This window comes from Adiantum capillus-veneris, chromosome 25 (assembly GCF_014529385.1).
Source record: "Adiantum capillus-veneris isolate H3 chromosome 25, ASM1452938v2, whole genome shotgun sequence".
NCBI lineage: Eukaryota > Viridiplantae > Streptophyta > Polypodiopsida > Polypodiales > Pteridaceae > Adiantum > Adiantum capillus-veneris.
In genome coordinates, this window is record NC_140955.1 from 107239860 (window position 1) to 107254820 (window position 14961).

A 14961-nucleotide genomic window follows, 5' to 3' on the forward strand; every position below is an offset into this window, starting at 1 on the left:
AGTGGGCCATCCCTTGCACCTCCTGTCGAATCTTGTCGGCATTGCAAGGCAACAACGTAGACACACACATAGGAAAAAGCGTCTTCCCTTATCCATTGCTACATTCAACACTTCATCCTCTCCCATACCTCTCTTGCCTCACGATCGCAGCCATGATCGCCTATGCTCTACTCCATCACAATGTCAAAAGGATGCAAAAGACAAAAAGAATCTTTTCTCTCCCCGTGCTGCTTTTGACGCGTTGCATCGCATGATCTCTCTCCCTCTCCTAGCTCGACTTGATGTTCCGTCCACGCAATGAAAAATTATCCCTCTCTCTTTACGTTGCTCTCGACGCACAACATCCTCTTGTGTCTCTCTCCCTCTCTCTCCCCTCCATGTGCCTTGTCCTCCCTTTTCTCCCAAAGGCAAAAGTAGCATCTCATGAGATTCCCGTTATTGAAACCCAAAAAGAACGTTTTGCCCCCCTCTTATTTTTGGCTTCAAAAAAAATAAAAGGTATCCCTAATCCAAAGATTCCTCGCTAATCAAAAAATTTCCTTAATTGAAAGATTTCCTCAAACAACAACAAAATCAATGCGCTAATCTATAGCACGTAGCAACGGACAATGACGAAGCATATAAATTTGCAATAGTATTAGCAAGGAAGGACGGATACAACATTGATTGTGTGAGAGAGAGAGAGAGAGAGAGAGAGAGAGAGAGAGACTTTAAAGAGAAGAAAATGCTAAAAGGAAAATACTAGAGAAGAGAAACACCTCTTTATATGCACACAAAATGTCTTTTGACTTTTCAGCTCATCTGTCCTTTCGTTCCCTTTTTTTTTCTAGCAAAACTCACAACTGTGAGTGAATTATATTGAACACCCCAAAAAATTACAAGGTCTTGTCATGCTCTTGTTGAGCCATGACATCATCCAAGAACTATAATTACATCGGCTATTAGGGAAGCCGTTCCTACCAACCCGCCCCCTCCTCCTTCACACAGAAGGTCCATAATCTTGTCCTTCTTCTGAGATCTTTTATTTATCGATGGCCAACATTTTCCCCTAGCCTAGGCATTCCATCTGCTGACAACAAGGCACAAGTAGTCCTAGACCAATCCTCTGAGTGTTGCTTGCACCCAAGCGTCCATATTAGCACTTTGCTTTCTTGAATAATTTCTGCGAAGCTTGCCTCCTCAAAATCTCCTTCAAACACGCGGCGGTTCCTTGTCTGCCATACATTATGTAAGAAGCAGTATTTGACGATTTGAGTGCTGACGAGGAGGGCAGGACTACCTGAATTCTTACCCTTCACTTATGGACTTAATATGTTTTAAAATAATTTTTATTTTTCTAACTTAATTGGCTTAGAAAAAAATTAGAAGGTTTACCATCAAGGAGATATGTTTGCTTCCCTGCATCTCATGGGTTCCCTCAATAGCATCAAACCCGTCATCTCCTACAACCGCTCCTCCTTAACACCTCTAACTCTATAGAGGTAACATAATGTCCCCTTGCCCAGACTCCCAAGAGCCTGTAGGCCCTGTGTTTATAGAGTAGCCCCATTCAGCGACCATATCCAAACGGACTGCCAGTCGTTGGTGGTAACACCCCTCTGCCATCATTCATGCCCCTTGTGGCTCTACCTTTCTAAACCTTTGTTAATTTCCCCCATGGAGATTCCATGCTCACCATTGTGGCTCCAAGAGACCTTGTTCAACCACACCCAAAAAATTAACAAAGGCTACAAAAGGACAAAATGCATCCACATCTACTATATTATACATGAAGCCTGCATTGTTGCCAACCAAATAGAAGGACTCTTCTATAGTATGCGTCTACCTCCTATTTGAGGAGAGGATAAAGCCTACCCTTCTCCCAAATAGAAGGCCTTTGCTATTTACTCCACTCTTCTTTTGCACTTCAATCAGTCGCAACAATGGTCGCCATTAATGACTTCGGGTTTGGGGTCTCGCAATAGTTGGACGCATAATAAGTCATCTCCGACAGCCTTGTTGCATATTCAACAGTTCGAATTCTGCTCTTCTTCTTCTCCTCTTTGGCATGACTCGGCCTCGAACTCCCTTGGTGCTCTCGAGAATCCATTCAATCAATTGCAACAAGGGTCACCATTCATATGAGAGAGAGAGAGAGAGAGAGAGAGAGAGAGAGAGAGAGAGAGAGAGAGCTTCAATGCTTGTGCCATGGGCCGACAGAAGCAAAAACAAACAGAGTGAATGTGTTCAGATTGCAAGAGAAGATGCATAAGAGATTCTCTCTTTCATTTTCTTGTTTAGTGATGCCTTAGCTTTTTGTCCATCATTCACCGTCCTCGAGATTCCGCCCCTCCTCAACCCCCTCCATAGATCCCACCGCTCGAGGTCATTTAAGACCTTGTGCCACTTAGTCCTCTGGCTAGCGAGGTTGCTTTGGAAATTGGATAGTTGGACAAGGATCCAAGGTTTCATCCAACATTTAAGGCCAGCCCCGGTTTTGATAGAGCAATTGTTAATAGCAAGGTTGCTTTGGAAATTGGATAGTTAGACAAGGAACAAGGATCCAGATTCCAAGGCAGTGTTCGGCAAAAATCATGTTTTCAAGCATACAAATTTACTTTGCTTCAGTTTGCAAAGAGGAAATTTTAGAAAATTAAGGGGATTTTTTTGGGTTTTTACACTATTTTTCTCTATTTTGGGGTGGAATTTCTCCTTTTCCCCTTGCCCTCAACCGGCATTTTTGAAATTGGAAACAGCACGATATTAAGCTGAGACACATTTTTCCCGAGCACTGTTCCAAGGTGTCCAAACTCACTCATTGTGCAATGTGCATTTTCCTTTCCTTGCCTTAGAACAAAACTAGGTACTAAGTGGAGGACAATTATGCACATGTCACCTTGTGTGAATCTTCCAAGTTCCTACATTTGAGATACAAAAGGTAATTTTCTTTGTGTTTTTTAGCAAACTCACAATTGTACGTGGATTATATTAAATGGAGTGAAGAATATGATGCAATGGCCGCATCATATGACAAACGAGTACAATAGGCCGCCTAAGCTCTCTCTCTCTCTCTTTATCACGTGCTTCTCTCACTTTTGGCATTTAGCCTTCATCTCGCAGATAGAGACACTAGTAAAGGTTACTACCTTCGCCATATTATGTTAGTAGATAGATAGATAGGTCATATCATATATGGAAGGTTCTCACAAGGGACAAAAGGTAATTTTTACTCTACCTAGTTAACAATCTCAAGCTATGTTGTGAACACTACCGTTTGGGCTTCTTCTTGGACCACTTCAAAGTGCAACTTAAAAAATTTAGCCTGGTGGCACTTACTTTGATGATCACACTTTCCTAGCCACTTGAAAAAGTGTGTAAAGAGACAAAAGAGTATCTATGGAAAAGTGGAAGAATGTAACAGTGCCGCACTCTTAAAAAGTAGGGGTATAAAAGTTACACAGGAATAGTGTGGTGAGAGGAGGTGGAGCCAGAAGGCGGGGACGAGCACACAGAATTGAGCATCATGTGCACTAGCATTACCTCAACAAAGTAATGGTGGGGTGTGTCGAACCACGGCCACCGCCGGATGCCAGGCGGCCTGCCGTAGTGCCCCCCATCGCTGTAGCTGAAATCATAATGAAACGGGAACGTTACGTCGAAAGCATCGATCACCTGCATGCCTGAAAAGCGCTTCCGGAACCCCTCCAGTAGAATAGCATTGTATGCCTCCATCTTCTGCGGGTTTGACTTGTTCCAGCGGGCCGCTCCGGCCGGCGCCACCGTCGTCCGCAGCAAGAACCGTAGCCGCTTCCCCGCAGCTGCCGTCAACGGCCGGAAAATCCCCGCCCAGAAGTCGGCCGCCATTCTGACTGCCTCAGCGAACCCCGCCACCGTTTTGTAATTCAGCCCGTCGTGCAAGCCGGTGTTGAAAACGAACGTGTCCGGGTGGCTGGCGCTGCCGTTGAAGAACCGCCGGAGACTGTCTCTGTATGAGGCGTTCAGCAAAGAGTCTAGCCCCAGCCAGTCGCCCATGGTTTCATGATGGCCGTTGAAGATGTACGACACTCGCAGCGCCTGGTCCGGCCGGCGAGGATTGACGAACAGCGGCTGCTCCACCACGCGATTCATCTCCCACGTGGAGATGTTGGCCCAGCTGGGCGGCGGGTAATCCAGCCCAAAAATGAGCAGATTCCGCAGGAAATCCAGCATGTTGCTGTCCCCCCACATGAACATCCATCTCCCAGACAAGCAATCCCAAGCCTCCTCCACAGTAAAGATATGAAACCCGCACCTCCTGTCCGAGTAGACCCACCCATTGCTCTCCACTGCGGCGACCTCACCATCGCACCACGGTGCTTCGCAGCGCGCCGCCTCCTCTGACAAGCACTGCCATCGCCCATCGTCTTCGTTTGCGGTGCAGCTTGCATTGAACGCACCTCGGGTCCACCTGCCGCCACCGGAGCCTGCCGAACCCATATCCGACGCGGCACATGCCCGCATTTTCGACGAAATAACATCTGTACTGGATGGCTCGTCAGGCCTCCGCTCCTGCTTCTTCACAACCTGTATTTCTACCTCTGCCGCAACCTCACCGGAAAGCTGCCATGGTAGGGTCTGATGGTCCAGACCATGCAGGTTTGCGAAGAGAAGCCTGGCTGTGAAGTTGTAGAGGCCGGCTTTCCGGCCATCCACAAGAATTCTAACTTCATAAGTGCCATCGTCAAGGTCTGTCAGCTCTGGCCTGCTTTTCCAATGGTCACCAGCAAGATCCACTTCATAATAGTCACCGCCTGCACATCTTGCCTTGCCATCGGCGCCAACAGAAACAAGCTTAAAGGTAAAAACCTCATCAGTGAGGATGCGAACGGGCCGCTCGTCCGGCAGGCCTACAATTTCCGTTCGCACAGTAGGGACATTGTGGCAAGGGGTGCTGCCGTTTCTCTGTACTAGCTCAAGAATGCGCTCGGTCTCTCGAGAGCGCCCCATCGCACTCCAGTCCGAAGGCGCCGATTCATCATCAGCACCAGCGATGGCGTCCTCATTCTGAAGAACGGCATTGCAAGAAGAGCAATTGCAAGTGATGTGTGTATTGACGTGGGCGCTTATTTGCAGAGAGTTCCAAGAAGAGGGGAGCGGCATAGCAAGCAGAAGAAGAAGGAAGGCAGAGAACAGTACGAGGCTTAAAATGAGGTAGACACCCACTCGCACTGGCTTCCGTCTCTTCCAAGTAAAGGGTTTGCTCATAGCTCCCATATCCTCTCGAGCTTTGCCATTGCCGTCATGACAGAATGCATCAGCTACGTTCAAGAAGTTGTACTGTGTGCGACTCATCTCCACTTCTCTCTCTCTCTCTCTCACAACACCATAGCGTTGCAAGCTCTGGCTGAACTAGACCACGCCATAGCTGAGCTTGCGCACACACACAGAGAGAGAGAGAGGGAGAGAGAGAGAGAGAGAGAGAGCGCCTACAAGTGACTTCGTAGATCGTGAGCACAGCGTACGTGAATCGCACAATCGATCTGACCCACCGACTTTTTTGACACTCCAAGTCCAAAGTCCCGTCTCTCCATCTGTGCGTGAATTCATGCTTAAACTACGCAGGTCCCAAAATCTCTATTCGGCAATGACAATCGGCATGGTAATAACGGATAAGGGGGGTTCACATTGCCCGCCCCAGAGTGAGTTACATGGGTGGGATGAGTCTCTAAAGATGCAGTTCGAAAATGATACTACCATTGTCCCGCATGTTAACTTAAAATGTACAGCAAGCTGAAGAAATCTGATAGATAGTGGGAACATGCTCCAGTCGAAAAATCCGACCAGCAAAAACAACCGAGCTCAGTTACTGGGATAACTGCACAGGTGACAGTCCGTCGGAGGCCTAGTCCGACACCTATAGATAGGTAGGCTTATCTCCCAGTAGCATGTCTAGATGTAACCCCAAGCTCATAAGGTTGATCGTGAATGGATATTTAATATACGGGTTCACAATAATATCATCATTGGTCAGGAGCCATTCTAGTAAGCGGTCTAGAACTTGGACACAACTATGGAGAGGTGGTAGCTGACACACCATCTTCTTGTTATGGTAGCTAATCAGATTCCAATCGTGAGTCATCCTCCTGGCCTCAACAAATAGTATCTAAAATCTCTCCAGATTAGAATATGCAATTTTGTCATGCAAAAATTCTGGAATGTGAGTTTCCCTTTGTTTTCCAATATCTTATTGAGTGCCAAAATCTCACTGGAATAACTAGGATTTAAATATAAATATGAGCTTGACTCAATCACAATTTCTTTGCCTTTAGGTTTGTGATGATCTTCTGACTTTCATGGCTAGTGGATCGTTGTGCGCCTTGTAGGTTATGTTGTTGATTCTCGTCAGACTAGGTCAGATCCTTTTGTTGTTGCTAATCTCCATTCTCTCCATCCTTCTCGCTATCTGGTCATGTGCCGGTGTTAGTTTGATGCCCACCAATAGCCGAGTCCACAGGTATAGATTGGTCATCATTATCATCATCATCAGTGTGATGACTCGCTCCAACTCCATCTTCCAAATCTTGATCTTCTTCTTCATCTTCATCATCTTCATTTGGCTCATGATTCTTCAAATAATCCCTCGGCACTTGGTTGACGAGAGTTGTTGTGCACTCTTAAGCTTTATCCTCCAAAGCGGACTACATGGAATCCACTAGGTTCTGTAAAGTCTTCCATATTCACCATCCGATTCCCTTCAGCATCTGAAATATCAAGCAGGGATTGCTAGATATACATGTTTGCAATAGCCTTCTTTAGAGTAGTATGAATTCCATGTAGTGACTTTAGAGAAATCTTCTCCAATTAAAACACTTCTAAGGGTTTCCATTGCTTTGTCAATAGCCTTCTTTTCTTCTGCCAATATTCTATTGTCGTTTTTGAGCTTCTCAATCTTTGTTTGTTGTGTAGCTTTTAGTATGGAATCTTTGTTAATAGTAAGCTCCAACATCGTAGTTCTCAGTTGATCCATCTCCTTCTTAGACTTTTCAAGTTCGGTCTTTGTTCCTTAGAGCTCTATCTGTAAGGCAGCTACTGCTAAGATGGAAATGGATCTTTGGGCATCCATCATTTGCCCCATATCGTTTACAATGGTGTTACAACTAGACATGATCGAAGACACACATCCATCTGTTATGGTTTTGACATCATATACCATCAGAGGAGTGTGATAAGGCATTAATGCTTTGTCGGCTTTTTGAATAACCAATTTTCCTTGCAGGGGCTTCTTTTGAAGCCACTACAACCTGTCAAGCCAAACTGGTTGAACCGGCTTGTGAGTGACAATAGCTATTTGATTCTAAGATACATTGTCTGTTCCTTTGTCAGCATGTGGAACCTCTACCTTTTTAGTAGACTTATCTATGGCATAAGTGGTGCCTGGTGGAGTGTGAGGCAATTCGATTGGTTTGTCTTCGATCTAAAGTACCTTCTATCTGACCAACATCAGTAGGCTTTGCTGGTGTCTCCATAAAAATTGGTTAGGTATTGTAATGCACTAACAACCACCCTTTGGACGCAGTTGGAAGCACTCAAAGGCACTAAGAAGCATTTGTAATCATTTATTAAGTTGGGATAAGTGCAATAAAAAATCGAAACACACAAGAATAAATTGCTAAGCACTTGGAAGGCCCTAAAGCATTTGGAATCAGTACGGGACATTTGGAAGCACTTGTATGCACTCATACGCTGGAATCATTTTATCAACATTTGTCAAGCATCACTATAGCACGGTTAAGTATATAATGGACTACCATACAAATGAAAATAATTAGAGTCACCTGTTTTGTCGAGCAGATTTGCTGCTCACAATTGCTAGCAAAGTGAGAACTAAGCCAACAAACAATATGTCAACCAAGGACGGAGGTTGACCTGTAGGCGCATGGAAACAAATAGGTGGGTGCCAATCATCTACTCGACCTTCTATGGACAATCACTAACAAGGAAGCCAACTTAAAGCACACTATGTATGCACAAAAGCTATCTTACCTACGATGGCTACACTCTTTGAAACAAGACCTAACGTTGTCGAATCGTCACGAAACTCAAGGGTTGACCTCTATACACCTAAAGGACACTACCCTAAAGTCTCTAACCCAACTCACTACCTGTAAACACTTGGTGCAAAAATCGCGTATGAAGACAGGCCAAAAATTATAGGTCACCGATTCTAGACATGTTTAAGCCTAATGTGTAGTTCTACTCGCCTAAACACAATGACATATAGAAATATCTAATTGGATGCACTATTAGAGAGAAAACTCACCTCGAATCTCGTGGGAGAGCTCTTCGTGAAGAGACCAAAACCGTGCAAGCTTGGCATTGGCATGTACCTCTCACTGTTGCTAACACGATGGTGAAGAAGCCTTCGCAATGTAGCATTTGTAGCGCACATAGAGAGTACAAGAAGATCACTCACTCTCTCACACAAAACTCACGGCACACTTAGTTGAGCTCAAAAGTTGATTTTTTCAAGAGTTTTCCTTAGGGTTATAAAAATTGGCTTTTATACCTCATCCTTGAAGATTCTAACTTATCAAAATCATCTCCTACTTCTATCATGAGTTCGGCTAATCCGCATATATAATATATTACAATCTAGAAACTCAATCGAGTCTCAAAAAGTAATAACATTGAGTTTGACGAAATAAATAATACAAAATTGGGCTTTTTTTGTGTTCAGTACACTCCCTCCCTCCTCGTCCATGGCATCCCTGACATGACGGATCTTCGTGTTTTTGGCTCCCGTGTCTCGTTGGTGTAGTAGTCTTTTAGGCATTCGCGTCAGTGGAACCCGTGAGGCTTCAACAACTTTAATTATGACTCATATCTTATGTTGACCAAGGTGACTGTAGGGCCAAATATCCTGCTATCATAAGTAAATGATGTTGCCCAAGAAATGATCTCTTATGTGTTTGTGCTGAAGGAAAATGCCCCTTTATATCATGGGAGGGAAGTGTTGAGTCAAAGGAGATGGATTTTCTATTGACGGGTGTCCTACCTGAAGGTTTACCATCCTCCAAAAAGTATGCGTTTATAAGAAAAGCCAGGAAATACAAAAGCTTGATGATGTGCTTTACATGAGAGGAAATGAGTTGGTTTTGTGTCGTGTGCCCTGGAAAGTGGAAATTTACAAGATTTTGGAAGAAAATCATGAAGGATCTTGTGGTGGCCATGTTGCCATGAATATCATGTTGCATAAAATTTTGCAAGAAGGCTATGTATGGCCAAGCATTCAGCGGGATGTTAACCGTTAGTGCAAGTCGTGTTTGCCTTGCCAGAAGATGGGAAAGAGAATTTTGAAACCCCGAATTGCGAAAGACAATTCTAGCTTTTGATGTGTTTGAAAAATGGGGTCTTGATGCTATTGGACCCTTACCTATGACTGGCAAAAGAAATGCTTACATTTTGATAGCAGTGGATTATTTGTCACGATGGGCAGAAGCCAAGGAGGCTTTCAAACTAATTACCAATAAAGAAATAGGGAAATTTGTTTATGAGCATATATGCTGCAAGTTTGGTGTGTCCCTAGAGCTACTTTTTGATAGAGGACCAGGATTTAGATGAAAGATGTTTGATTTCTTATGCAAGAAGCTCAACATACAATATAGGTACAAGTCTCCTTATTATCCACAGTGCAATGGTCTTAATGAGAGGTTCAATGGAGAGTTGGTGAAGATCTTAACAAAGATGACCCAAACACATGGGAAGACTTGGGATTCAAAGTTGCCTTGTGCATTATGGGCCTACAGAGCTGCTGCCAAAACGACCACATGGTTTTCTCCTTACCACTTGGTTTATGGCAAGGAAGCTTTATTGCCAATTGAAGTGGAGATTCATGCACTCAAATTGTTGTCATTTGGAAATGAAGAGCAAAAAAATCCTTGGTAGAAAAGGTTGTTGGATTTGCAATGCTTGCAATTGGACAGAGTTTTGGCTTTAAGCTACTATGAAGAAGTGACAAAAAAGGCTTATCTAAAGGCTAATGAATGCGTACAGGATAAGAGAATTGAAAAGGGTGATTTGGAGTTGCGATACAATAGTAAGTTGGACAATACCTGTCAAAAAAGTTTCAAATCAAATGGGAAGGTCCTTTTACTGTTGTCAAGAAGTTTGATAATGGCACATATCAGTTGGCCGATTTGAGTGGTGCACATCATAAATGTCATGCTAATGGTTACCGATTGAAGAAATATCTAGCACATTTGATGACAATTGTGAAAAATGAGATGCTATCAATAGAGGAAGATAGTGTGGAAACATCTGAGAATGTAAATGAGGTTTCTGGGAATGAATTGCAATAGTTGTTCACCCTAGAAACCTCTACTTGTCATGAATGATCAAGGAGGCTAGAGGGGGTTGGAAAGCTATGTCATACATTTTTTGGATGAGCAGAAAGTCACTAAGTCATTCCTAAAAGCTTGCCCACTAGCCTCATGTATATATGTGTACATAGCCCTGCAAGTTTTGGAAGTGGCCCTGTAAAAATTCATATACAAAGGTGTGATTTTACCAAGCTTGGGTGCTGATGTTTTGGGTTGTTCGAGTCTCCAAAACATGATTTATAATTAATATTTTAAGGCATGCTTTATAGCTCATGAATTGGACTTGTGCATCATGAGTTATGGGCATCCGAAGTGGGCGGTCTCAACTTAGAAGGTGATTGCGGGTGCATGCGACAAGGGAAACTAGGCCAACTTGACAATTGGAGTTAGAAATGCTGAGGTTTAAGAATTGTAGATGTAGCCGAAATGATGGGCTTTGAGCAGTGTGTTACGATGTGTCATTCGGTGACCAGAGCAGCAAGTTATGCTTGGGGGAAGTTGTCCGAGAAGCTCGCATGTTTTGGGGAAAATCGTCATGAGGGAGTTGGGAAGCTTGAGGAGGTTTCCATGTGTCATGGGGATAATCCCACATGAGAAGGAAAAAGTGGAAGGTGGAGGGTATATAGCCTAAAGGGGGAGTACCCTCTAGGTGTATAACTTGATGCAAGCTTGGCTTGGTGGGCTCGTGGAGGCTAGGAGAGAGAGATGGTGCATTTTTCACCTTGTTCACACCACCTGCCCAGGCACGTGGTCAAATTTTTGGTCCCTGGCCACTTGCTCCCACCCCATTCCTTGGTCAAAGGGTCACCGACACCTCATTATTTATCCAAAAAAGGTCTAAAATGAGCCAATTAAAAGGTGCCTTGATAGAGAGCCTTGTCGGCTAAAAGAGAGAGAAAATCCTTGGGGATAAAAGATACGGAAGCCCCCATTTTAATAGCTGCAACACCTGCACAACTTCCAAAGAGCTCATTTTTGAGCAAGATAAGGACACCTCCATGCTCCAGTGGCCATAACTTCTTTACTTCTCATTTGTTTTTGGCCTATGGATACTCTACAAACATCTCCATGAGACGAGCTTCGTTAGGATGTCCTCCGTTTCTTCTGATTTTGAGTGGGTTCCATGCTTGAAGGGTTTTTCATAAATCTCTATAGGTGTTTACCATAGGTGTTTTCGGCGGTGTGATAGTTCTTCCTTCCGATGGTGTGATTCGTGCAAGGTTATAGAGGCACTCGTTTTTCCTTCTGTTTGCATGCTAACAATGTGTATGATGTCTACTTTTGGAAATGGTTATTTGAGCATAAGGGTATGATGTACATGCTATGTGCTTGCCTTGTGTGAAATTCACTTGGTTTTGGAGCACTTTTGGTAGGTCTAAAGCCAAATTATGGGATTAGGCCTAGACGTTGTATTTTATGGGCATTGGACACCCTAACCAGCTCCAAATCTTATGAAATTCTGTGTATTTCATGTTGAGAGTATGCACATTGTGGTGGTAGATTCAAATTAGTAGTTCTTGTGCAAAAACTAACTGTGAGACATCATACGTGTATGATGTCTGTTTTGATAAAAATCAGCTCTGATGCTTTAAAGTGATTTGTGCTTATGCCTTAAGCCCTAATAGCTAGTTTTCATCTTAAAAAGTGAGTGTTTTAGCTTAGAAACTCCCTGTTTGACATTTCAGTCTCTAAAAGGGATTCTTTCGCTTAGAGATGACTTTCCATGGTGATTCCTCTTGAGATCAATCTCCCAGGCTTATGGATGTATAAGGGCACCTTCCCATGGCTTCGGTGTAGCATTTGGCCTTATGGATACCCTTTTTGGCGATTTGTCGCTCAAATAGCATCATTTTGGGAGGAAATGGTCGGCGATGATTTTTCTTGTTGTCTACCCATATGTGCTTGCTGTTGGTGATATGTTGATGATGCCCATGAAGTTTGGTGGCAACGGATGCACTGTTTGGCCGTGAAAGCCAATTTGCGTGTCCAAAATCTATCTTGATGTTTTGACCAACTCCTGGTAGTTTGACTATGGAGGAAATTACATCGGCTTGTAGGCACCCTCAAGGAGCACCTAAATCTGAAATTTGGTAGCAATCTAACAACTTTCTTCCGAGTAAATTTCTGCAAGCTCCAAGAAGTTTGGGTTTTATCAAATGGTGTAAATCAACATAGGAGGTCATAGATGTGTTCCTCTAGCCTAGGGTTAACCCCCTATGAAATCTCATAGTTATTCGGTTAGTGGTTGTTGCATTACGGCCCCGTTTTGGTCTTCCCGACGATGCCCCATTGCCATTTCGTAGGGTAGATCAAGGAGAGGACATGGTGAGGAGCCAACCTCTCATACTTGGCACCGACTGGTGTCTTGTGTGCATCGTATGAAGCCATAGAAAGTTTGCGCAATGTAGTTCTCTCTAGCTCTCTCTAAAACTTGTGAATAGTAGAAATGAGAGAATAACTGAGGCCAAAATATTTTATATTGGGGTCCCCAAACCGCTTGCCATTAATTTGACATGTGCTCTTATCTCGTCATGAAATGCACTTTAGGCTCAAAAAATTTCCCATTTGGACTCCGTTTGACCCATTTTTGGATAATTTGCCCTTTCGTCTAAAAATTGGCCGGATTGGGCTTCCGCAACTTTTTTCCATAATTGTGCCCAGGCTTCACCATATTTCTACATATATACACACATCTAGAGGCTCATACTGGCGTTTGTCCTCACGTCTCTGTAGAATCATATTAGATAAGGGCATATATACTTGGGTTCACAAAATTTTTGCAATCAAACGCAATCAAAACCCAAAAACATACAAAACAATGCCCTTTTAGTACTTTTCTTAGTTTTCCCGGTTCGCATTGAGAATGCCTCCCCTCCTCCTAGTCGTAGTTCTCCTGGACGACAGTGTATCGCCCGAGGGTATGTGTTGTGCATGGGTTACCAAGCGGTGCTAACATTGGCCATGTAATACGGCTCTATATGCATACTCAGTCAATGCATAGGAAAAGTTAATGTTGTGCAAGAGGAGGGTATAAGCGATGTGCTTATTGGCATTCGATGTTGAGGTTTCCTGTTAAGTCAGTACCAAGAAGATATCAGTGAAACAACAATCCTTCTAAGTGTGCTGCTCGCTGCTTGATTGACAATGGTTGCTTTGCTACTTCTGGTATGTGTTGCCATTGTTGTTGACAGTCTTGTTTGAGTCCCAGATCCACATATGGTGTTTGTATTGGCCTTTGTTTAATGATCCAAATTTGAGTGTGGTTTTTTGAGCTTTCCATAACGGCTTGGGTACCCAGATCTGCTTTACATTGGGTCTTTGGTGATAGGGCAGTGGTTTGGGATGGATCCAAGGGGTTTGTACTGAAGGGATTTCTTTGGTGTGTTGCTTTGGAATTCAGATTTGCATTGGATGACCTTGTACAACAATCAACTTCTTTGAAACCCATACCTGATTGTACTTTTGGGTAGGTTGCCAAGGTTTACCATGTGCCATTGTTTTGGTAGCTGGAAAATTGGTCTGCGGAAATTGTGCAAGTTCTACCTTCTTAACCCAGCATTGTTTAGGTGCTTTTTGTGACTACAGTAGTAAACTTTTCTTGGTTCTAGGTTCTGTAGTAGCAATCTCCTTTGTTTTGTTTTTTGGAATCCATTGCTGAGTTTGGTGTAGGAAAGGGTTTTTTTCCCTTAAGTTCTAAGTCCATTACCACCGGTTTGTGGTTTGGTTTTGCCACAAATGGAATCACTTGATGTTCTTTCACATGTTGAATGTTGAATGTATCAGAGCTCTAATCAATTTGTACGTTGTAGTTTTGCTGCCATGGCTGACCAAGCAATAATGCATGCTGGACTGATTTATCTTCTACCACATAAAATTTATGCGAATAGAGATGTTGATTAATCTGCACATGTATCACCGTCCAACCCAATGCCTTGCTTGAGTGCTCTTAATAACTTTGAATGCCTTGTTGTGTTGGTTGAAGTTGCCATTTAAGTGTCAACTACTTGTAAAGCCTGTAGGAAATGAGATTTTCTTGAGCTCTAGAATCTATGATTGCCCTTGATTACCTCCGAGCCTGAATTTTATGGTTGAATCCATCGTATGTTCCTCTTCAAAATCGATCACTTTGATCACATTGATCCATAGTGGTGGTATGTGATGCTATTGTTGTCATAGAAGCTTCTGTTTTGCCATGCGCTCCCTGGCTTCTTCTTGAGCTTCTTTGACTACCCGCTGCTTTTCTTGAGATCATTTCTTTTTTGTATCGATTTGTTAAAGCATGCTCTGGGTTAGTGGTAGATGGTACTTTTTAAGGAGACAATCACTAATCCAATTTGACATTTCTTCACCCTCCAATGTAGCAAGCTTGACGGCTCCACTTGGTGGTATATCGATGATCACCAAGGGTCCCATCCATTGCTTTTTCAGTTTTTTTGCATGATGTTTCAATGTGTAAACCAGGACATAGTCTCCTATTTTAAACTCTTTCGAGCGTACATGCTTATCGAAACTCCTTTTGTCGCCTTTTTTGAGCGTAGATAGCCTTTCATTAAGACCATTGCATTGTGGATAATAGGGAGAACTGTAACTATGCTATATATTGAGCTTTTTGCATCAGAAATCA

At 43.3% G+C, this 14961-nt stretch overlaps 1 protein-coding gene across 1 annotated transcript; it reads right to left on the reverse strand.

Moving 5' to 3' along the window:
- Nucleotides 1-3389: 3389 nt before the first annotated feature.
- LOC147425445 (uncharacterized) lies at nucleotides 3390-5511 on the reverse strand. Its single transcript, XM_086499931.1, has one exon. The coding sequence runs from the start codon at nucleotides 5308-5310 to the stop codon at nucleotides 3433-3435; it is 1878 nt and encodes a 625-aa protein (XP_086356057.1). The 5' UTR covers nucleotides 5311-5511; the 3' UTR covers nucleotides 3390-3432.
- Nucleotides 5512-14961: the final 9450 nt, after the last annotated feature.